This window comes from Phyllostomus hastatus, unplaced genomic scaffold, assembly GCF_019186645.2.
Source record: "Phyllostomus hastatus isolate PE091 unplaced genomic scaffold, TTU_PhHast_1.1 phas_contig_29, whole genome shotgun sequence".
NCBI classification, from domain to species: Eukaryota; Metazoa; Chordata; class Mammalia; order Chiroptera; family Phyllostomidae; genus Phyllostomus; species Phyllostomus hastatus.
Window position 1 is genome coordinate 24,257,814 of NW_025333835.1, and position 25,152 is coordinate 24,282,965.

General features: G+C 37.3%; 1 protein-coding gene across 1 annotated transcript in view; it reads left to right on the forward strand.

Moving 5' to 3' along the window:
* The window catches only part of PIBF1 (progesterone immunomodulatory binding factor 1), a 185,309-nt gene that overhangs the window by 22,269 nt on the left and 137,888 nt on the right, over positions 1-25,152 (forward strand). The window contains exons 6-9 of the mRNA XM_045839110.1: positions 14,275-14,408; positions 22,077-22,185; positions 22,417-22,598; positions 23,881-24,006. Of these exons, the coding sequence (XP_045695066.1) occupies positions 14,275-14,408; positions 22,077-22,185; positions 22,417-22,598; positions 23,881-24,006 (551 nt within the window). The remainder of the gene's footprint in view (positions 1-14,274; positions 14,409-22,076; positions 22,186-22,416; positions 22,599-23,880; positions 24,007-25,152) is intronic.

Here is a 25,152-nt window from a genome sequence, read left to right on the forward strand (position 1 = left end):
GTAGTGGGGGAAGTGACTGAAAGCTGGCAGAGAGCTGATCAAGAGGTGCTGTTCCCTCTTGAACCCCTCCCACACATACAACCCCACAACACTGGGTTGCCCTACCCTGGCAAATACCTAAAGCTCTACCCATTACAACATAGCAGGTGCACCAAGGCAAAGAAATATGGGCCAAATGAAAGAACAGATCAAAGCTCCAAAAATAGAACTAAGCTATGAAAAGAAAGCCAACCTATCAGATTCATAGTTCAAAACACTGGTAATCAGGATGCTCATAGAAATTGTTGAGTATGGCTGGGAAAGAGAGGAAAAAGTGAAGGCTTTGAAAAATGAAATAAAAATGCAGGGAACCAACATTGAAGGGAAGGAAAACAGGACTTAAATCAATGATTTGGATCAGAAGGAAGATATAAACATTCAATCAGAACAGAATGAAGAAACAAGAATTCAAAAAAATGAGGAGAGGCTTAGGAACCTCCAGGACAACTTTAAATGTTCCAACATCTGAATCATAGGGGTGCCAGAAGGAGAAGAGGAAGAGCAAGAAATTGAAAATTTATTTGAAAAAATAATGAAAGAAAACTTCCCAGTCTGGTGAAGGAAATAGACATACAAGTCCAGGAAGCTCAGAGAGGCCCAAATAAGCTGGACCTAAAGAGGAACACACCGAGACTCATCATAGTTGAATTACCCAAGATTAAAGATAAGGAAAGAATCTTAAAAGCAGCAAGAGAAAAGAAGATAGTTACTTACAAAGGAGCTCCTATAAGACTATAAGCTGATTTCTCAAAACCTTACAGGCAAGAAGGGGCTAGGAAGAAGTATTCCAAGTCATGAAGTATTCCAAGTCATTACTGTATCCAGCAAAGCTATCCTTTAAAATGGAAAGGCAGATAAAGTGCTTCCCATATAAGGTCAAGTTAAAGGAGTTCGTCATCACTAGGTCCTTATATAAAATGTTAAAGGGACTTATCTAAGAAAAAGATAAAAAACTATGAACAGTAAAATGACAACAAACTCACAACTATCAGTAACTAAACCTGAAAAACAAAAACTAAGCAAACAACTAGAACAGAAAGAGAATCACAGAAATGGAGATCACATGGAGGATTATCAGTGGGGAGGGTGAGGAAGGAGAATGGTGAAAAGGTACAGGGAATAAAAAGCATAATTGGTAGGTACAAAATAGACAAGGGGAGGTTAAGAATAGTATAGGTAATGGAGAAGCCGAAGAACTTACATGTATGACCCATGGACAAGAACTAACAAGGTAGGGAATGCTGGAGGGGGGGCGGTATAGGGCAGAGGGGAATAAAGGGGGGGAATCCAACAATTATAATAACAATCAATAAAGTAAACTTTAAAAATAACAAAATGAAGCCATCTTTAACATTTGGTTCATATGTTTGTCAAGGGCCTAATACAGGTCAATTTGCTCAAACTTAGAAAAACTAAGAATTACTTTTAAATTGAAGTCACACCAATGAAGACTTTTTTTATAAGGCTGTACGTGGTCCAACACAAATAACACCCCTTGTCTATTCCAAAATCTTTTATTACAAAATCATAAGCATGTAGTTCTGTAACATAACAATATCACACTCTAGCATACCATATGACATTTTAGGTGAAATGTTCAAATTAAAACTACAAGTTATTACATCCTTATTATTACCCTACCAGTCACACTCAAGCAGGCCTTCTGCTGGACCCTGTAGTGAACAATAAATATTAATATTTAACATTAAAAGAATTTTTGCTGAATTATATGTTGTGAGGGGTTAATTTTTGAAATGGTTTGTTAAATTATTTACTGCTCTAATTGGAGAATTCAGAGATTAGTTCAAGTTTCATTGCTGCAACTTGACAATGGCATGATGATCATAGATTTAAAACAAAACAACAGAAACTTTGTCTTTACTTCCCTACCCTTTTAATCTTACAACTTCTCCATCTATAAAATTGGGATGATAATATATAACACCTGCCTCACATGGTCACTATTATGAGAATGAAAACCATTCGTTAAACATTTATTGTACATCTATTGGCAAACGTTGTTCTAGGTCAGGGGTGTCAAACTCATTTTCACCAGGGGCCACATCAGCCTTGCAGTTGCCTTCAAAGGGCTGAATGTAATTTTAGGACTGCATAAATGTAACTACTCCTTAACAGCTAAGTGAGAGCTCAGCATTACTTCCAGGTAGAAACAAGGTGCTGGGCCAGATAAAACAAGGCGGAGGGCCATATTCGGCCCTTGGGCCTTGTGTTTGCCACCTGTACTCTAGGTACTTGGGATACCTTAGTGAACAAAATGATCTCTGGCCTCAGGGAGTTTATATTTTAAAAGAAGTGCAGGGAAACAAACTGTAAACACAATAAATAAGCAAACCACACAGTGTGATAAAAGGAAAAAAAGTAGATTAGGATAATTAGTAGTGCTGTGTGGCAGGGAAGAAAGCATATTCAGAATTGGGTGGGTGCCTGGTAGGCCTCATTGAGGAAGTTAGTTGGTAAAGATTTAGAGGTGAGGGGAACAACGAAGTTCTCCAGTAACAACTCAGGCAAAGGGAGCAGCCAATGCCAAAGCAAGAGGGCGCCTGGGTGTTTGTGGAGCACTGGGGAAGCCAGTATGACTGGAATGGCTGAATAGAGGGAGATAAGTAAGGTCAGAGAGGTTATGGGTCTTTTGAGGTCACTGTAAGGACTTTGATTTTAACCCTAAGAGAAAGAAGCATTACAGGATGTTAGAAAGATGTAATGTTATCTGACATAACCTAAAAGGACCATTCTGGGTGGTACATAATAGACCTTCAAAGAATATTAACAATCTCTTCATGCCCCAGATAATGGTGATTTGAGTAAACCGTAGAGCTCTAAGAATGGAAGCAGAGAGGCTTGTTAGGAGGCCGGTGTAGTAATGCAGATGAGAGGTGACCGTGCTTCAGGTCAGGCTGGTGGAAGTGGTGTGAACTGGTAAGATCTCTGGATATTGTAAAAAAATAGAGCCACTGGGTTTTCTGATGAATTGGATGGAGGGTATAAAAGAAAGATAGGAGTCAAATTAACTCCAAGGTTTTTATATTGAGTAACTAGAATTATGGGTTTTCATTCAGCTAAGATGGGTAGGTAGGTAATGGGTGAGACAAATTTAGGGTCAAAAGACAGTTCAGGTTTTAGACATGTTGAGCTGTACTCAAACAGCATCCTCTGTGTCTCTGGCAGCAGCTCAGATTTCAGAGTTTTGTTCAGAGGTCTGCCAGAGATTTGGCGTAGAATGTCCACACAACTCAGTTCACTTTTTTAGCTATCTCTGTAATTCTCTCCTCATTTTAGAGTAGCTGAGTGTCCTGATTCTTCAAACTAGAAAGAGGAAGGATTTTCTTTTACATCTTTATCCTTCCTACTTGGCAGGCTAAAAGCCATTAAAAAAAATAAAGGCCAGGAAACTCACCCAGTGATGTGCCTTTCTTCCTCACATAGATGGAGTCCACTACAGGATCTGCCTGATTTTGGTCACTTTCTTGTGCCTTCAGGTAGTTTTATATTTTGTCCAGAATTTATGGTTGTGTTTACAGAATGACTGGCCAGATGGGAACTTACACAGCCATTATTAAAAGTAGAACCACTTTATAGTTTTGTATTAAATGCAAGTGAAGAAAAGAAAATCTAGTCTATATGTATAACATATTTGACTTTGAAATGCCTTTATTTTCTCTAAAAAGAATCTAGCTTCATTGGAGAATAGTTTTCTCAGCATGTTTAACTTTGTACTGGCATGGATGATGACATATTAGGATTTAGAAAAATATTAGAAGCAAAATAAAACACATGACTGGACCTTGGACAAAATGTACAGTTATGAACTTTGTAACTTTTGTTGTTTGCACTTATTATTGTACCTATTAATAACTATTGAATTCCTGGTAAAGCCATACACTGAAGAGGTAGGAACGAAAAGCTGGTTTTTGAGAAGCTGAGTTTACTATCCAAGGACATAAGGGATTAGGGTATGTTAAATAAATACCAACAGCTGGAAAACAATTTAAGTTCACAATACAGATAAGGTGAGGATTGACTTACCAGATGATGAACTCAGAATGAATATAAGAAGCTACTATTTCTTAGAACAAGTAGTAAATTCATAGAAACTTAAAAGAGCAAACAAATATAGATATCTGAAAAATGACATCATTGTGACAACCGTCAACCAGGGGGAAAAAAAGAGTTTGAACTGTCACAGAGTAAGAAGCCTTTATTTGAGCAAAAGGGTTGTAGTCCCAGAGTCGCAAGCTCATGTACCAACTACACTGAGCTCTGTCGAGAATGAAGAAAGGCAGGGTTTGTAAAGGCAAAAACCACAGAAAATAATTCTGTCATACAGATGAAGGGCTGCTGGTTCAATTAACAGCGATTGGTTAATCCCAGCATGAAACCGGAGGGAGGTGAAAACTACAAGGAAGGAAGGAGAATCCACATGTGTCCGTGTAGCAGTTGTTCCAGGACGTTTATGGCTCTGGGATGTTTGGAGCTGACTTGAGCAATTTATTAGCAGTTCTGGGAACTGAGGCCTAAGGTGTCGGTAGTCAGCAGGGCCCCACTTCCCTAACAGCCTCCTGATTCTGTTTTCAGTGACTAAGTATTGTTTATTCTGTTTTATCTTCTCCACTATCACGATTCCACAGTGGTTTGCTAAGAGAAACTAAGATCTTTGTTAGCTGGGTCTCTGAGTTTTGAGACCAGGAAATAGGAAAACAAACTTTTTAGATTGTCTTTTTCCAAGATGACCTTAACTTTATTCTTTTACCACATGGTGGCAGCAGGTATCCATCTATATTCTCTCTTCAGCGGGCTTTCGGCTACTCGGAAAATCTTGTCATTTTGACCTAGAGGCCAAACTATTAAGTTATCTTATTTTCATTTAGAGCCCTAATTTCATATCATCTGCCTTAAACCAAACAAATCTAGTACTGTTTTTTTCTAATATGATTCAATAGATTTATAACTGGGAGAAAGAATGATAAAAACGGAAACTTTTCTGGCATAACATGTAGTCTTCAAAGGTGTCTCAAGTATTACATTGATTTTATACTTATACCTAACAGAAACAATCGAGGTGTTAAAACCCAAGTACACAGTTAGTTCTGCTTTTGTTCAGATAACCTACTAGAACACGGCAGATATAATATGAAACTGTTTTAGAAATTTAATAGAATGTGATTTTTGACTTTTAAAAAAGAAGTCAATCTTCCTGAAACGTCAATTTTAGTGGATTTCTGGGATCTTCTTTCATAATTTTTTTTCCACATCTTTAGTTGTTTGGAAATAATAGCTAGACACTAACATTGGAAAATAGGGTTCATCTTTTACTTCAAGTTTAGAGTTTATTTATAAGTGTCAGTGACAGTCTGTGGCATATTTTGAGCTGTATTGTGTATATGAATTTGTGTATGGTAAACAGTCTGTGGCATATTTTGAGCTGCATTATGTATGAGTTTGTGTTTGGTACTTAGTGTTTTCTAAGTGCTATATACTCTCAGTTCCTAATTATGAGATCTCTACAGCAAGTCAGAATTTTAAACCAGTACGTGTAGCTAAAGTATGTGCAGCTGTTTTGCTGTTGTAGATTTATTTCATCATACTTCTTTCATTTCAAAGAAAAAAATGTTAATACTATGTAGGGAGGGCATTAATGACTCTGCACTTAATAAAGCTATTAAGTTTCATAAGGAAATGATGAAATAATTTTCTCTTATGAGAACTTTGGTAACTAGGAAGCAAAAAGTGTTTTGTTCAAAATAACTTCCTTGTTCAGAAACAAAGTTACATTTATTAAGAAAAACTGCAAGATTACCTTGAGTCTCATCTTAAATAATCATATGTGAGTAATCCAGTTAATTTTATTTGTAGGAAAATGAGATATTTTATTAATGATACATACTTGTTATTCAGGTTTTTATATTTCAATGAATATTAACTATTTTCTGAAGTTTCTTTTTTTTATTCTGCTAAATGCGTAAGAACTCTAAGGATTGAATTCTCACTTTCCCAGAATAGCTAACCAAACCATTTATTCTCATTTACTAAACTGCTAACCAGTGTGAATTTTGAAACACTGACCTTAAGGTATATGTCACTGTATCCCATTTCCCATTGCATTGGCTGCCATATCTCCCCACGGCAGGAGAGCACTTCACTTATTGAAGATTTATTTTGATACATAGGTTACCGCTCTCTTCTCAGTTTTCATGGTGTGAGAGACAAAAGATTTAAAAGTGTTGTATCTAAAGTAAATGCTTTTTGGTTTACACAGCTGCTGACTATTTAAAACTAGTCTATTTAATTGCATCTTTGAATAATTTTTTACATTTTGTAGAAAACATTTAGATTTGATGTTATGTTGTCAAGTGGTTTTTAAATTATATTTAAGGAATAATTATAGTAATGGTTTTAAAGGGAGTCCAAAATTAATTATAATTTATGCATGTGCCATATTTGAACCCATACAAGTTGCAACTAAAGTGCTCTTAACATACTGGATTTGAACACAAAATAATATTAACTTCTGATGAATTGTTTTATAGTTTGTACAGAATAGATTCCTCAAAAAATCAGAATTTGAAATTAAGAAAAGAACAAACCATGTATGAACTGAAGAACCTAGATTCCAGCTCTAGCTCTGGAATTCTGGACAAATCATTTAACCCCTCTAGTCCTAAATGTTCTTATCTTGAAAATAAGATAGCAGTAGATTACCTCTAGGGTATCTTTTATCTCTGAAATTCTATAAATCTAAGCTATTGACGTTTAGAAATAGGCTTGGGAGGGAAAGGCATCTCATTATAAATAATGAAAGGTCTGATAGTTGATAACTTTACTAAAACACTATACAAGATCTGTCCAGAAAAAGTCCAGCCATTGCTGCCATAATAAGAATGGTTTGAGCGACATCGATATAATCTGGCAACCAAGGAGAGTGGACTGGAATATGCATGTGTGAACCATGATGACTTCATTGTACTAGTCAGTAGGGGTGGTGGGGCACTGTTGAGTGGGATGTATACTGTGTGGCTGTTGCAAGTACAGCAAAAGATCTGCATCATATTTTGTGTTAAGCTTGAACATTCCTCTACAAAAACTGTTTGGATAATTCAGAAAGCTGAAGCTAAAGGCCCAGTGATTGGCAGCTTCATCACGACAATGTGCCCGCTCATGCATTACATCTCACACAGTTTTTTGGCGAAACATGAAATCACCCAGGTGACTCAGCCCCTCTACGGCCCAGATTTGGCACTTTGTGATTCTGGCTTGTCCGAAAACTAACATCACCTTTGAAAGGGAACAGATTTCAGACTATCAGTGAGATTCAGGAAAATATGATGGGGCAGCTGATGATGATTGGAGAACTGTGTGAGGTCTCAAGGTGCCTACTTTGAAGGGGACTGAGGCATCATTGTCCTATGTACAATGTTTCTTGTATTTTGTATATTCTTCAATAATTGTTTCTCTTTCATATTACATGGCTGGATACCTTCTGGACAGACCTCATATATTACAGAATTTTCAGCTTTTTGTGTCAGCCAAACAGTCAAACAGCAGAGAAATATATCGAGTAAAAAAAGTAAGGATCTATTCACTACTCCCTTCTCCCTTCTGTGATATATGGCTCTCACATGTCCCCCTCTCCATGCCAAATACAAGCCTCCCTGCAGAACTTCTCCCGTTTAACATTTTTCTAGTTGAGGCCTCTCATTTTACTGTTTAAAAATGGTTCCGTTGCACACAGAAGAAATCTCAATTGAATTTTCACGAAGTGAATATGCCTGGTTAACCACCACCCAGATCAAGAAATGGAGGTTCTTTTCGTGCTGTCTTTCTCAAACTTTTTGAAAAATATCTGCATGTATGTTGCATTGTGTCGAGTGAGGTGTTTTATCTGTAGACTGATGATAATATTCTTTAATTTCAATTGGAAAAGTGATAATTTATTAAATAATTAATTTTTAAAGTCACTTTTTTTTACATCTTGAGCTAGTTATTTCAAATGCACATAGCCCATTGCTATTTTAATACTAGTTTATTCTGCAAACATTTCCAGTCCAACTACTATGTGAGGGTTACTGGGTATACAGAGATAAGTCAGGTCTTCAAGAAACTCCAGGTCTTAGATGAATATGGAAAAGGTGAGACTTACGTGCAAGACAAGAAAGCATGCAATTACAATACCGATAGCCTTCTATTATAGCTATGTGTGAATAATTTAGGAGTTGGAAAAGATGCATGAACCCTAGCAGTCAAAATCAGTTCCATTTTAGATACATAAAAATGGCGAACAGTTGAAGTCTTCTCTTGGACTTGGATTGTCCTTATTTTTCCTGGGAATTTTTAGTTACTATTACTATAAAAAGGAAATTGAGATTTGCTGTTAACTCATTTACTATCATACAGAAATGTTCTATTAGAAAGAGCTGGTGACTAGAAATTTTCGTGTCCTTTTCTTTATGTTTGAAAAGATTGTTTACCTCTTTTCTTTTAGTCTATTTAATGTCCTCTTTTGCTGCTTTTCCACAGATAATTAATTGAAAATCTTCAATATAACAAATAGGCAGAGCACTAGGTACTAAGATTATAGAAAATGTCCTTAAAACTTCCCGTATGATGTGAAAGGCAAGTAATTGTTGCTTACAGCTCATGTGATACATTTTTTGACAGAAGCAAAAACCAGGTACTGTGTAAAAATGTAAGGCCATCTGCCTCAGATTTGCAGCTTGCCATCTTCCCACAGAAGTCGATGTGCAATTTGAGACAAAAAGAATACATAGGGATAATATAAAAATTGCCTTTTCTGTTCTCTTTAGCCTGAACCTCAAAGTTCTGCATGATCATTGGACTTAGTAGTTCATTTTGGAGGAAGATGCTACCTTTCTAAAAAATTTTCTAGTATTATGCTTTAATCTATTATAAGTGCTAATAGTAAGTGAGGTAGACTTTTTCAAAATATAAAAGTAGTGATTTTATTTAGGGAGAAGTTTTTTTCAGCTGATAAGTTCTAAAGGAAGTGTTGGTAGAATGTATACTGAGTATCTGCACATACTTGGTCACATGGAGTTTATATTTAAAGAGAAGGCATGTACAGAGTCTATGTGTGTGTGTTTGTGTAGTCACATTTCCTGAGAAATCGCTTTCTGGACCAGGAGTTTATAAACTCTTGTATTTCAGAACCAGGTGGGGATGTCTTCTTAGATCTTTACAATTTTATAACTTGGACCTTGCGCACTTATAAAAACCCCTATTTCTTTGGGCATTCATGTCCTCTAGATACCACACCTTATGACTTTCCTCCTTTATAGACCTCTGGAACATTCTTCATTTATTGTTCTAGATTTAAGTCTTCTTTTTCACCTTAGGTCCTGCCTCGGTTGCTTCTGTAATTCATTCACAACCTTGGCCTTGCATTTTATTCATCTTCTCATCTTTAGTGATTGCTGCTTCTTTACTTCACCACTTAGTCTCAGGGCCCACAGTCTATTCCTTGTCACCCAGAACTGTTGTACTTCTGAAGTTATCAATTCAAGTTGATTGCTGCACGTATTTTTATGTTCCTATGTTTCCTAGTCATCTGCTTCCAATGTATATTTAACAGAATTTCTAGTCCATGTGATTTATTTATCAGTCTCTTCTTAAATTTAATTATACCCCTCTCATCATGTTAATCAGTCTTAGACCTTTCTCTTGCCAGTGTTCTCTGATTTCTCTGCAGCTGTCTTTTTATCCAACCCTGTATGAGAGCGCCTCGTTCTTCATTCTTCCAACCAAGTGCTGCTGGAGAGAATCGCTTAGGTAGTAACGAGCACTGTAAGTTTATCGTTACCAACATCAGATGGGCCCACACAGTTGTGCTGAGATTCTTTTTTTGCCTAGTCCTCTTATTTTTGTAGAGGTTATTTTAGACATTCACCACGTTCCTTCTCACTCTCAGAAGAGTGATGATTTGGTGGTATTCCATTTCATGGAGAAAATGGAAATCCTCAGATGAAACTCCCGCAATTTCCTACCACAAACCTAGAAACATTTTTGTATATGCACTCATTTTGTTTTGTTTGTTATTACTATTTATAGTGGGAAGTTTTGCTTTCAAGGAATGGAAAAATATATGCCTTTAGAAATCAAGTAGATAATATAAATGTATGAAACAGTAGGGTAAGGAGTAGTTCTGTGGCTTATAGCAAATTGATGAGCACTATTTAAGGACTTCAAATTTGTTTTTAATACAGAATACCTCATTTTATTGTGCCTTGCTTGGTACTTCACAGATACTTTGTTTTTCCTTAGTTGAGGTTTGTGGCAACTGTGCATCGAGCAAGTCTTTTGGTGTCATTTTCCCAATAGCATTTGCTCACTTCATGCCTCTGTGTCACATTTTGATAGGTCTCACAATATTTCAAACTTTTTCATTATTATGATATTCTTGTGGTGATCTGTGATTAGTGATTTTTGATGTTACTATTGTAATTGTTTGGTGTTGGGAACCGCCCTGCCTGGTTTCAGAAGGTGTAACCCCCCATGACTATGGCTGGGTGAGCAACCTTGGGACCATAAGCCACTGAGGAGACAAAGCTTACCTCCCTGGCAGGAGATCCGCTTCTGCCCTTTTACTTCATCCATGACTGGCCCCCAGTGCTTGGTCAGTTAGCCAGTGACAGGTAAGATTTCCCAAGGGGGGAACCACCTAAGCCAGGCATAATCATGTGGGAGGCCCCCAAGGAAAGACCTGGGGGGCTACAGCAAAAGCAGTGATGGATCCTTGCCCCTCGGCTTTGACAAAGCCTGAGTCCTCATTCTGGCTGCAAGAAGTCTCCTAATCCCTTGGCTGCCTTACTTCCCCTGCCTGACTTAAGCCTGAAACAATGACAGAGGGTGGTGCAGCCCTGTGCTGGAAAGGGCAGAATATGTAAAATCCTGTTAAACCTGCTTTGTTTAGAATGCTCTTAATTAAATAAGGGTCCAAGCAAGAAGTGAGTTTGTTCCTCAAAGTTTTACAGCTCTTTAGCTATCTGACCCTGACTCAAAATAGGCCCTCAGAGTTCTTTGTTATCTGTTGTTTGATCCTTGCTGTCTGATAATGACTAATGAGCTTTACCTGTGTTCTTGTGCAAATGAACCCAATAAAAGCCCATTGAGGAACAAGCTCCTGGTCCTTCTCTTTTGAGAGATCGGCCGTCTTTCCTCCCCAAGCAGATCATGTCTTGGTAGACTTATTCTCATCCATGGCGGCTGAGGGGGCCCTGCGGGAGGAGCCCCCCCACAGTTTGGGAGTGCCACAAACCACACCCATATAAGATGGCAAATTTAATTGGTAAACATGTACATTCTCACTGCTTTACCAACCAGCCCTTCCCTCATCTCTCTCTTATGTTCCCTGACTCACAACAATATTGAAATTTGTCCAGTTAATAACCCTACAGTGGTCTCTAAATGTTCAAGTAAAAAGAATGGTCTCACATCTCTTACTTTAAATCAAAAACTGGAAATGATTAAATGTAGTCAGGAAAGCGTGTTGAAATCTAGGTAAAAAGTTAGGCTTCTTGGCATCAGACAGTTAGCCAAGTTGTAAATGCAAAGGAAAAGTTCTTGAAGGAAATTAAAGGTGTCACTCAGTGAACTCACAAATGATAAGAAAGCAAAACAGCTTGTCGCAGATATGGATAAAGTTTTAAGGAAATAGATAGAAGATCAAACCTTCCACAGTATTCACTTAAGCCAAAGCCTAATCCAGAGCAAGGCCCTAACTCTCTTCAATCCTATGGAGGCTGAGAGAGGTGAGGAAGCTGCAGAAGAAAAAGTCTGAAGCTAGCAGAGACTGGTTCATCAAGCTGAAGGAAAGAAGCCATCTTTGTAACAAAAGTACAAGGTAAAGGTAAATTAGCAAGTGCTGATGTAGAAGCTGCAGCAGGATATCCGGAAGATCTAGCGAAGATAATTAATGAAGGTGGCTACATGAAACAACAGTTTTTTAGAGGTGGTTGTAGTGGAAAAACAGGTTGTCAATATAGATGAAACAGCCTTATATTGGAAGAAGATGCCATCTAGGACTTGCATAGTTATAGAGAAGTCGATGCCTGACTTTAAAGCCACAAAGGACAAGTTGGCTGTCTTGTTAGCAGTTGATGCAGCTGGTGACTTTAAGTTGAAGCCAATTCTCATTTACCATTCCAGAAATCCTAGGGCCCTTAAGATTCATGCTAAATCCACCCTGTGTATGCTCTGTAATGTAAAAATAAAGCCTAGATGACAGCATATCAATTCACAACATTGTTTCCTGATGTTATAAGCTCATCATTAACACCTATTGCTTAGAAAAAAAGATTCCTTGGAAAATACTACTGGTCATTTATAATGCACCTGATCAACCAAGAGCTGTGATGGAGATACACAATGTTGTTTTCATGCCTGCAAACACAACATTCATTCTGCAGCCCATGGATCAAGAAGAAATTTTGATTTTCAAGTCTTATTATTTAAAGTATGCGATTTTTAAGGTTATGGCTACCATAGATGGTGATTCCTGTGATGGATCTGGGCAAAGTAAATTGAAAACCTGGAAAGGATTCACCATTCTAGATGCCATTAAGAATATTCATGATTCATGGGGAGAGTTAAAATATCAAACAATAATAGGAGTTTGGAAGAAGCTTATTCTAACCTTCATGGATGACTTTGTGGAGAAATAATACTTCAGTGGAAGAAGTAACTGCAGATGTGGCGGAAACAGCAAGAAAACTAGAATTAGAAGTGGAGCATGAAGATGTGACAGAATTGCTGCAATCTCATGATAAAACTAGAATGGATGGGGTGTTACTTCTTATGGTTGAGCAAAAAAAGTGGTTTCTTGAGATGATGATGATGATGAAGGGAGTATCCTCAGCTATGATTCTATAATAACTTCTGTAGTAAATTTCCATTCTCATGGAGAATATCAGTGTAGGAGTAGAACATAATGCTACACTAAAGTAAAACACATCATATATAGTTTTTCCATAATTATATTTTTCAAGCAGCCCTTCAATAGAAATTTGGGGAATGACATTTTAAAGTTGTGCTGAAATAGTTTTAAAAGGACAGACAGTGTCTTGCTCATCTTTGTATCTACAGTGTCTCACCCAGGAGCAGTCTCATAGAAATAATTCAGTCAGTATTTGTAGAATGAATGTGATCACACTGGTCAGCTACTTAAGAAGGAATGGCTTGGGACAGGATGTGTTTAACATGACAGGTTCTAGGGTAGAGTTAACGGTGGCTTCAAGATCTTGTAAGTTCAAAGGGGGAAAATAAGTAGGAACTTCATCCCCGTGCCATGCTTCTCCCCATTTCCCTGTCCATTTATTTCTTAATTTGTTCAAAAGCATTTATGTCATTTTTGCTGTATAGTGTAAAATGATGGAAATCCAGTGGTGAGTAAGACCAAGTTCCTGCCCTTAAAATGTTTACATTCTAGTGAGGTGTATAGAATATTAATTTGATGGTACAGTGAGGTTGGTGTTCAGAAGGAGGCAAATATTCAGATACCATGCAGCTATTCAGGCAGTGAGGACACGTTCGAGGAAGCTTGGTGCATTTGTAGAAATTCAGATTTTCATTGGGGTCGAAGGATGAAGTGTGAACATTAGAAATGAGACTCGGAGTAAGCAGGGCCAGGTTATGGTTTGAACTTACACTCTCTCCCATAGCTCTACACCTCCTTTCTGCAGGTCGGGTGACTAGAAGAAAGATCAGTGTAGAAATATGTTCCAAGTGCTAGAAAATTCCTTTTTGCTGAATACTGTCACCGAAACTTTGTGATTAATCTCTTCAGTGGCTATTTCATTGTAGATATTTGATGTTCATGTGGCTCTTTATTTGTAAACTGTGAACTCCTTAAGAACGAACGGCCTATGTTTTATTAATTTCCATGTCTTAAACATTTAATAGTAACTTAGTAAATGTTGCAAACCATCGTTTAACATTTGTAGTCATTGTTATGGATAGCATAGTTATGCTATTTCTATGAGAAACACAGCTGAAGTTTTGAACAAATGGACTTAAACACTACTCTGTGACTTTAAGATTGTCTGTCTTTGAGTAGAAAAAAATTACTAAAGAGAAAAATTTCTAAATAGAAATAAACAAGGATTTCTTTTAATTACAAGGACATTCACAGCTTAACAGAAAAAATCAGTACAGAATTTTGTTAACTGTGGTTAGTTTGAAATGTTTTCATATTGTTTTGGTTTATAGTCTTATGAGGAAGATCGAAGAAACTACTGTGAACTTCAAAATAGATGTCAACGTTTGGCCTTAGAATTAGCAGACACGAAACAGTTAATTCAGCAAGGCGACTTCCGTCAAGAGAACTATGATAAAGTCAAGAGGTGAGTAGTTAAGATGGCTACTGTAGTTTTTCTCGCTTTTAGTATGCATCAGAGTCACCTGACTTTTTACCATTGACATCGTTTATTCTGCTGTGTATAGTCACATGCCTCCTAACAATGGGGTTAGTTCCTGGAGAATTGCATCATTAGGCCATTTTGTCGTTGTGTGAAAATCTTGGAGTGTACTCACACAAACTGAGATGGTATAGCCTGCTACTGCCATTACATATGCTGTGCTTTCAGGCAGCTGGCAGTGCGGTAGGTTTGTGCACATCAGCACCACCACAAACAGGGAGTGCATTCCTCTTCGGGGTATGGCTATGATGTCATTAAGCAGTAGGAATTTCTTAGCCCATTATTACCTTCGGGGACCACCATCATCTCTGCAATCTGTCTGTGACCAAAAGTCATTATGTGGCCTATGAGTCATTATGTGGCATACCTTATTCCTTTTCTGTCTCTGTAATTTCACTTTTTCAGAATGTCATATAGTTGGAATCATACAGTATAGAGCCTTTTAGATTGGCTGCTTTTAGTAACATACATTCACGTTTCCTCTGTATCTTTTCATAGCTTAATAGCTCATTTCTTTTTAGCACTGAATAATGTTTCATTGTCTACACATTTCAGTTTATTTATCCATTTACCTACTGAAGGAGATCTTGGTTGCTTCAGAGTTCTAGCAGTTATGAATAAAGCTGCTATAAACATCCGTGGGTCAGATTTTACATGGACATAGTTTTTAGTTTTTTTGGTTGAAAACCAAGGAGTACCATCATATGGTAAGCATATGTTTAGTGCTGTAAGAAACTGCCAGACTGCCCCAAATCGCTGTACCATTCAAATTTCCACCAGCAATGAATGGGAATTCCTGTTGCTCCACATTTTTGCCAGTATTTGGACTTGTCAGTATTTTGGATTTTGGCCATTATAACTCATTGTTATTTTAATTTGCACTTCTCTGATGACCTGTGATTTGGGGCATCCTTTCATATGCTTATTTGCCATTTGCCATCTGTGTATCTTCTCTGGTGAGGTGTACCTTAAGGTCTTTGGCTGATTTTCTAATTGGGTTGTTTGTTTTCTTACTGTTGAGTTTTAAGAGTTCTTTGTATGTCTTGAATAACAGTACTTTATCAGATATGTCTTTGGCGAATATATTCTTCTAGTCTGGGGCTTATCTTTTTATTCTCCTGACATGTACCTTATTCTTCATAGCATAAAAGCATAGTTTTGGCAATTTGTTTGATTTAAATTATATTTTTGTATCAGTTGTTTTTATTTTGTTTAGAGGTTGCTGCTGTCTTTTTAACATGAAATGTCCTAGAAGATAGGGACCCAGTAATTTCCTACCATAACTGACTTGTATGTTTTATTATGTTGGTATTGTTGTGTCAAAATCCAGTCATTATTGGAGCTTGAAATCCATGAGAACTATAATCTGTGGGCTCTTGAATAAAGCTGGATTTCAAAATGAAGTAGATTGTGATGGAAAAATGATACTTTGAGTTGGTGTTTTGATATCTTCTCTGCTACTATAAATCTATAACAATAATACATAAAATATAGAAAGAGAAAACTAAAAAGCATAATCATCAGAATAAGCTAGTGGACATGAATGAAGGATAAATGAACCATGCCGTCATGTGTTGGTAACGAATGAAGCTGGGTGTTTCACGAACACCTCTGCTCTTATCACCCATCTTCAATAACATGGTAATCTCCAATAATATCCAAAAGTATGATAAACATCTTTATGTACTAGAAATGGAACAGAAAAACAAGCAAGCAAGAGGAGCTCAAACTGTGAACCTTTGGGTCACTCAATAGAAAAAATGGATTAAAAAAATTGTTCTGTCCACAAAAATAAAGGCTAAATTGGAGTAAAATATCACTTTTATGTTCTTCATAAATTTTCACAAATGTGAAAAAGGAAGCAGGTATAGGGGTGCTAATTGCATAATTATCAGAAAGAATTCAAATGCTTTTCAGTAGTGGAATGGAAAATGAATGGTGATTTATTTCTACAGTGTAATTCTGTCTAGCAGTTAAAAGCATTAAATAAGATCTTAATGTACCTGTATAGGTCAGTCAAATACAAAACATAAGTCTTGAAAAACAAAGTGCATGTGCCTATCTTTTTTTAATGAAGTTTCCTACTTTCTGGTATAACATAATGTTCTCAGGTTTATTTTGTAATTCTGTTGCCTCAGCCCTTTCTCTAAGAGTCTTGGTTCCTTTTACTGGGGAATACTATTCAGAAATTAGGATTTGGGATCTGGTCATTGCTACATTGGTTATTCTTTCTAGGCCCTTTCTGTAGGCAGAAGTAATGGAGAGGGAATAGGGAGGATGGCTTAACACGCTATGGAAAGATCATACTGATCCCTCCAATTCAATTCCATTTCGACACCACAGTACTAGTTTGAAGGGACACCAGCTGGCCAAATATGGCACAACTGAAATATCAAAGTGAATAATGTTAGAATCCATTGAACAGAATAAGAATCCCTGAGTACATGCTAATAATAGAGAAAGAGGATCTTTACAGTAGAATGCCAACCAATAAATATGTATATTAGAATTACAGTTTTGTAACTTCAAATTACTATTGACTCAGAATCATCAATGCAAGCTAAAACCATTGGGTGAAACTATGTTAGGGAACAGAATGTATAATTTCAGACTATGTTCCCACAGATTACTTTTTAATTGCAAAGGGCAAAAAGGTACCTTTATAGTTGAGAACTTTGGCAGATACCATCTTGGGCAATCAATTGAAGTTACTATCACCAACCAATGGATAAAGTAACATCATTGTCTCTTTATGTGATCTACTGAAAACACATAATTAATATTCCTACCTAAAGTACCTAATGTGAATCTAATCAATGTTGTAAAACCAAGATCCCCAACCCCCTGGCCACAGACTGCTACCGGTCTGTGGCCTGCTAGGAACTGTTGAAAAATTGTCTTCCACAAAACCAGTCCCTCGTGCCAAAAAGGTCAAGAACCACTGTTGTAAAAGACAGAGAAAGGCTAAGGAATGATTCAAGGTTAAAGGAGACTAAAGACACACAACATCCAAATGAAATACATGATAATCCATTGGATACTAGGCCAAGGAAAATTGCCATGAAGGGTATTTGGGGACAAATATCCTTTTCAAATTTTGACAAAATTTGAAACTGGATTGTATATTTAGGTATTGTATTAGGGCTAAGTCTCCTGAATTTGATATGATACTCTGATATATAAGAGAATATTGTTAATCTTGGGAAATTGAGAGTGAATAGGGATAAAGGGACCTAATGTCTGCGTATAACTTTTTTTTAAGATTTTATTTATTTATTTTTAGAGAGGGGAAGGGAGAAAGAGAGAGAAACATCAATGTGTAGTTGCCTCTTGTGCACTCCATATTGGGGACATGACCTGCAACCCAGGCATGTGCCCTAGAGTGGGAATCAAACCAGCGACCCCTTGGTTCTCAGGCCAATAATGAATCCATTGAGCCACACCAGCCAGGGCTGCATATAACTCTTAAATAGTTGGGGTAGGGGATGCACATGTATGTGTTTGTGTAATGCTTTGTATGCATGTGTATAGGTGTGTGCATCCATATATTTATTAACATACATGAAAACAGAGAGAATAAATATGACAGTAATATTTAGTAAATACAAAGTAAAGCATGACAAAAGTGTTAGCAATTGTTAAGTAAAAGTATTGAAAAAACATAAAAACACTAAATTCAGCATTGTATCTAGAGGATGATATAGGAATAGTGAGGAAAATATAGGAAACTTCAAGTTTGGTCATAGTATTCTATCTTTTTCTAAGAAACTTTAATGCAAATATAGATAAATGTTAACTGTTGTCAGCTGTGGATATCAAGTTCATGGGTGTTTTGCATGATTTTATAATTTCACATAAAAAACATAGCAAAGGGAGTATGATTATTGCCTTGAGACAATAAAAACATTTGCATGTGAAAGCACAAAATACTTAAAGCAATATATATCAAAATAAAATACTATAGTCATCTTTAGTTAGTGGTTTTATGCATGATTGTAATTTTTTAACTTATGCTTTGCTTACTTTTCTCATAAACATACTACTTAGTTAACTGGAAGAAAAAAAATCTTTCTTAATGAGTTGTTGAAAATCTAATGAAAAGTAAAACAATTCTTAATAGCCCTCTCCATGAAAATACTAGGTGGGTAGATGAAATAAAGTGCAAGGAAACTGATTCTGATTGTTGAGGGTAAGTTCAGAGTAAGAAATTTATTTCTCTGCTCATTTTTTAAAGAAACCTGTTATAGATTTGGTTCAGTTCTTGGTTGTTGGGGGAAAGAGCTGGTCTGAATATGGAAATTAGAATCTCTGGGTAATCATAAACAATTTGTGAAAGAAAAAGTCACATGAAGCCTGCCTGTGTATCTGCTGTGCAGTCTGAGGGATGAGTTAAGGCCTTTTTGACCCTAAACTAAAAGCTAGAACTATGTATTAATTCTTCAAAATTGTTTACTTCAAGGTAAGATTGAAGATGATTAGTAAAAAGATACCAGAATGTAGCTTAGAAAGGATTATTACTTACTTTACTTACCAGTGTAGACTACATATTTATTTTTTTTATTATACTTTATTGATTATGCTATTATAGTCCCGATTTTTCCCCTTTGACTCCCCTCCACGCAGCATCCCCCACTCCCTCAGGCAATCCCCCCAACATTGTTCATGTCCGTGGGTCATGGGTGTAAGTTCTTCAGCTGCTCCATTTCCTACACTGTACTTTACATCCCCACAGCTATTCTGTAAGTACCTATTTGTACTTCTTAATCCCCTCACCTCTTCACCCATTCCCCTGCACCCCACTCCCATCTGGCAACCATCAAAATGCTCTCCATATCCATGATTCTGTCTCTGTTCTCTTTGTTTGCTTAATTTGTTTTTTAGATTCAATTGTTGATAGATTTACATTTTTTTTTGCCATTCTGTTGTGCATATTTTTGTTCTTTTTTCTTTAAATGAGTCCCTTTCACATTTCATATAATAGTGTTTTGGTGATGATGAATTCCTTTAGTTTCTTCTTGTCCAGGAAGCTCTTTATCTGCCCTTGGATTCTAAATGATATCTTTGCTGGGTAGAGCAATCTCAGCTGTAGGTGCTTGCTTTTCGTAACTCTGAATATTTCTTACCAATTCCTTATAGTGTACAAAGTTTCTTTTCAGATATCAGCAGACAGTCTCATGGGAAGCCCCCTTTAGGTAACTAACTTCTTTTCTCTTGTGGCTTTTAAAATTTTATCTTTAACCTTTGAAATTTTATTTATGATGTTTGTTGGAGTGGGCATCTGTGCACCCATCTTGTTTGGAGCTCTCTGTGCACCCTGGACTTGCATGTCTATCTCCTTCAACAAATTAGGGAAGTTTTCTTGCTTTATTTTTTCAAATAGATTTTCACTTTCTTGCTCTTTCTCTTCTCCTGGCACCCCTGTGATGCAGATGTTGCAATGCTTTATGTGGTCCCAGAGGCTGCTTACACTATCCTCAATTTTTTGGATTCTTTTTTCTTGTTCTCACTGGTTGTGTTTTGCTTCCTTGTGTTCCAAATCATTGATTTGAATCTCAGGTTCATCCACTGTACTGTTGTTTCCCTATAAATCTTTCTTTATTTCAAGTAGTGTATCCTTCATTTCTGACTGGATCTTTTTTTATGCTGTTAAGATTCTCACTAAGTTCATTGAGCATCCTTATAACCAATGTTTTAAACTCTGCATCTGATAGATTGCTTATCTCCATTTTGTTTAGTTCTTTTTCTGGAGTTTTGGTCTGTTCTTTATTTGGGTTGTGTTTCTTTGTCTCTTCATTTTGGCAGCCTCCCTGTATTTATTTCTATGTATTAGGTAGAGCTGCTATGAGTCCCTGTCCCTGCTATGTAGCCTGGCCTAATGTAGTAGGTGTCACATAGGGTCCAGTGGCACAGCCTCCCCTATCACCCAAGGTGGGTGCTCGAGGTGTGCCCTTCGTGTGGGCTTAGGAAATCCTCCTGTTGTAGTGGTGTTGGTCCTTAATTGCTGTTGGCAGGTCATTGGGAGGGATTTGGCCTGTTGCCCAGGCCAGTCAGTTGCATGGACCGGCTGTGACCATTGACCACCAACTTTCACCCTCCTTGAAAGATCAGCGAGGCAGGGGTGAGGTGGTGGTGCTCTGATGTGATGTGTAGCTGTGTCTGCTTGGTCCATTGGCTCTGGGGTTCCCTGGGTGGTGCAAGCCATGGTCAGCCCACACCTGTGTTCTGCTCAGGGCCACCCTGCCTGAGCTATAAAGCAATCTGAGATGGCTGCTACTTGTGTTTGGCTTGGATATTCCCCAGTGAAGCCCAGCTGTGAATCTAGGTTGGCTGCTGCTAGTGCCGGGCCTGGAGCCACTTAGCGAGAGGTATGGGGGTGGAAGCCAGCTGTTTTTTATGTGATAGGATTAGGAAACTGAAGCATGAGCGGAGACCAGCCATTCAAATGGAAAAGTCACGGTTAACATTTTGGGTGGGCCCATAAGTTGGGTGAGGTGAGTCTCAGGGGATCTCCAGGGAGGGTCAAACATCTCTTTGGCTCTGCGGGCAGAGATTTGGAAAAGGGACAATGGTCTCTGCCTGCCTTTCTGTCTGAGAAAAAGCTGTCCCCCAGCTCCAGCCTTGAGGCACTTCAGTTCCTTCCTGTATGTCACTGGTGCTTTTGAAGCTGCTACCCTGGTGCTGGAGCTCGGAGGGAGTGAGTCTGAGTAAGTCTGTGTGTGGGTTCTTTAAGGAGAACTGCTTGGTACTCCAGAAGTTTCTTCCACTGACTCAGTCCCTACTGGCTTTTTATGGGGATTTATCTTCCTGGCACTGGAACCCTGGACTGGGAGGCCTGGGTGGGACTGGGGACTCCTCAGTTCTGAGATATACCTCCCCATATTTATCTACCACAAGAGGATATGGGACCAGCCTGTTCCACATCTCCACCCCTCCTACCCATCTGTACGGATGTGGTTTCCTTAATTCCATAGTTGTCAGTCTCCCATTCAACTCTCTTTCTGATGGTTCTGAGTGATGGTTGTTCTATATTTTAGTTGTAATTTTGATGTGATTGTGTGAGGAAGCAAACCAAGTTTACCTATGCTGTCATCTTGACCAGAATCCTGCATACTTATTTTTAAGATAATTAATCTAGACTTGGCTGGTGTGGCTCAGGGGATTGAGTGCAGACCTGCACACCGAAGAGTCACAAGTTCGATTCCCAGTCAGGGCGAATGCCTGGGTTGCAGGCCAGGTCCCCAGTGGGGGAGTATGTGAGAGGCAACCACACATTGATGTTTCTCCTCCTCTCTTTCTCCTTCCCTTCCTCTCTCTAAAAATAAATAAATAAAATCTTTTTAAAAAAGATAATACATTCATATGTATGTATCTGAGCAAGGTCTTGAACATAGAGTCCTAAATTTGAATAGCATGTGCTGTATTGCTTATAGAATGACACTGAAGCCCCGCTGCTAGTATCTCTGTTCAGTTTCCTGGAGTATAGTCAACACTTTAAAAATACTCACTGTGAAAAGGGATGTAAAATTTATATACGTATTTCAATTTTATTTTAGTAAAAACAAAGAAGTGAATGAATGTATTTGAATTTTTTAGTGAACGTGACGCTCTTGAACAGGAAGTAATTGAGTTAAGGAGAAAACATGAAATACTTGAAGCCTCCCACACAATTCAAGCTAAAGAAAGAAGTGAATTATCAAAAGAGGTAAACTTATCCAGTCATTTGTATTTTATTGTACAATGATTGTGGACATAGGACAGAACCGTGGGTGGGATATTTTTTCCTTTTGATGTAGTTGCCAGAAAAAAAGGGGCCTTTGGTAGCTGAGTTTGGATGAAAAATTGCAAGGTAAGAATTAGCCCTTTTTATGTGGTGAGCAAAAGCACGCATGAAAGAAAAGACATTGCTCTGAATGCTGTCTCTGTGCACGTGCAGGTAGCAACCTTGCAGCAGACTGTTACTTTGCTGCAGAAGGATAAAGAATATCTCAATCGCCAAAACATGGAGCTTAGTGTTCGCTGCGCCCATGAAGAGGACCGCCTTGAAAGACTTCAAGCTCAACTGGAAGAAACCAAAAAGGCTAGAGAAGAGATGTATGAAAAATATGTGGCATCCAGGCAAGATATGCATTCTTTTCCATGTACAGAGATATAAATTAACACCCACTTCCTTGAGGGAACTTTTGCCTTTGAGGAGGAATAGTGGTTTTTGTTCAGGTCTTTAGGATAATATAATATGTTAACATAATAGTTCATTTTGTTTCCTTATAAGATGTTCTCACTTTAAGTGATTTTTTTAAACAGACTTTTTGGCTTTTCTAACAATCAAAAGCTTGTTTCTTTTAGGTATGGTATATACATATACTGTAACTTTTTATTTATTTTATTTCTGACTAAGATCATATCTATGTAAATGTTTTTAAAGGAAAGTATATAAGTATCTCTATAGAGGTGTCTTTTCAAAGAAAATACAGCCATGCAGAGCCTGACCAAGCTGACCTTTCCCTGTGGGAAACAAAAGGAAGGATGAGGAGACAGCGCAGCAGCCTGTGTAAAGATGGAACTCTGGCCTCAGACTGTTGGGTTTCAGTGCCGGCTTCTCTCTGCAACTAGATGGACAAGCGATTGCAGTTCCTTTCTATAGTAGCCCTTACAATGTCTGAGTTACTTATTTTTAGCAGCACATCAAAAACTAAAACAAATTCTGTCCTTTAAGAACTCACATTCATAACTTTTTCCCTAGCCTGTGATATTTTTCATCTGTTTCTGCGCCTGCGAATACCCTGCGTAATGCTTTGTGACTTTGCTCAGAGATCACGCTGGCTCTAGTTGATGTGCTTTGAAGGAAAAGTTTTCTAAAGAGTTAGTTAGAGTCATTTTGTTTTTATATTTTTTAGTACAGTGTGGGGCAGAGTTAGTTTTATAGTTGGTCATATGGAAAATAATACAATAATGAATAAATAATAATACAAGAATAAATTCTTTGCTTCACATACTCACATCCCTAAACCTGCTTTTTCCCCACCCTGTGTTATCTGTCTGTCAGCCTACGGCACACCAGTTTATATTCTTAAATGAAGGACATGTCATACGCATCAGTCTTCAGCCATATACATTAAAAGCTATCAGTAAAATATTTTTGAAGATGAATAATTATTTTAAACGGATTAACTAACATTTCACGTAGTGGTTAAGTCTTAAGGACAGAATGTTTAAAAGAAAATCTTGGAACTAGTTGGAACAGCATTTGTAGGAATTATGAAACTTTACATGTGATAACTATGTTTTTAAGCAGCATTGTGTTTGGACCACATTTGACATATTAATATCTTATTGAAGGGTAAATATCTCTTTCTTTTACAAAAATAAGTTTATGGATATTCCTTTTGACTCTTTGCAGAGATCATTATAAAACAGAATATGAAAATAAACTGCGTGATGAACTGGAACAAATCAAATTGAAAACTAACCAAGAAATTGATCAGCTTAGAAATGCCTCTCGGGAAATGTATGAACGAGAAAACAGGTAAAAAAAAAAAAGTATAAAATTATTGTATATAAAAGCATAAAAGTATTGTATATTTTATTTCTCTTTATTTGAAGCTTATAGTTTTATTGAAATTAAACTTTATTTCTGTGGCATAATGTCTTTTTAAATACATTGAATAAAATTTGTTAAATATAATGGAACATTGAAGGTTTGAGATGTTTGATAACTAGCTTAGAGTAGAGTGTATCAGACGGTAGGCCTCTTTACTCTGGTATTCTCATCATCCCTTTATTACCCTGGTAACCTGTCTTTTTACCCTCACCTCGGTTTAGATTGAGGACAGAGATGGAAGGAAATTAGAGAGTACTAACACAGGCCAGTAGTTCTTCCTGTAATCATGCCTAAAATCTCTACAAAATTTTTAAAAACTAGAATAATTGGTGATGTTGCATATGCCTCATTTAGCTGCTGGTCCTAAAACACATCATGTAAAATAATCTTGAAGGAGGATTATTTTTATTCATGCAGATACTTTCAGATCAGTTATATAGTAGGTTCCTTAGTGATGGGCAGTATTAGGGGGAAATAAATACTTCATATTTCAATGGCATTTATTTTTATATGCCATCATTATAGTTCATATGTCTTTTGAAAGTTTATATTTTAGTGCAAAAATTGTTTTCAAATTGACTGAACTGTTATACTAGTTTATCAATATGATTTGAGTATATGATATTTTGATCCTTGCCAACAAGCAAGACTTTAAATCAGACTAAGGTCAATGTTAGAAAAGTTTACATTTGGGCTTTCATGATAATAAATATACTTATTTAACAAATATTTATTGAGACCCACTATGTGCCAGATACATGCTAGATGCCACATACGGGGTGGCATCTGCCTTCACAAAGCTGGTAAGTCTAACACAGGATAAAGACAAAGAAAAAACAAGTATGAAAATAATGGAGAAAACAACAGGATACACAGGATGAGACCACATCCACCAAAGTGTATGTAACCCAGCCTTGGGAAGAGTCAGGGAAGACTCTGTGGAGGGAGAAATGGCCAAACTAATACCTACATGATGACTAGAGTAAGACTCTCTAGCAAAGGGATTGAAGGAAAGAGTATATAGCATGTATAAAAACCTGGAGACAAGGAATCATGGACATGAACAACAGT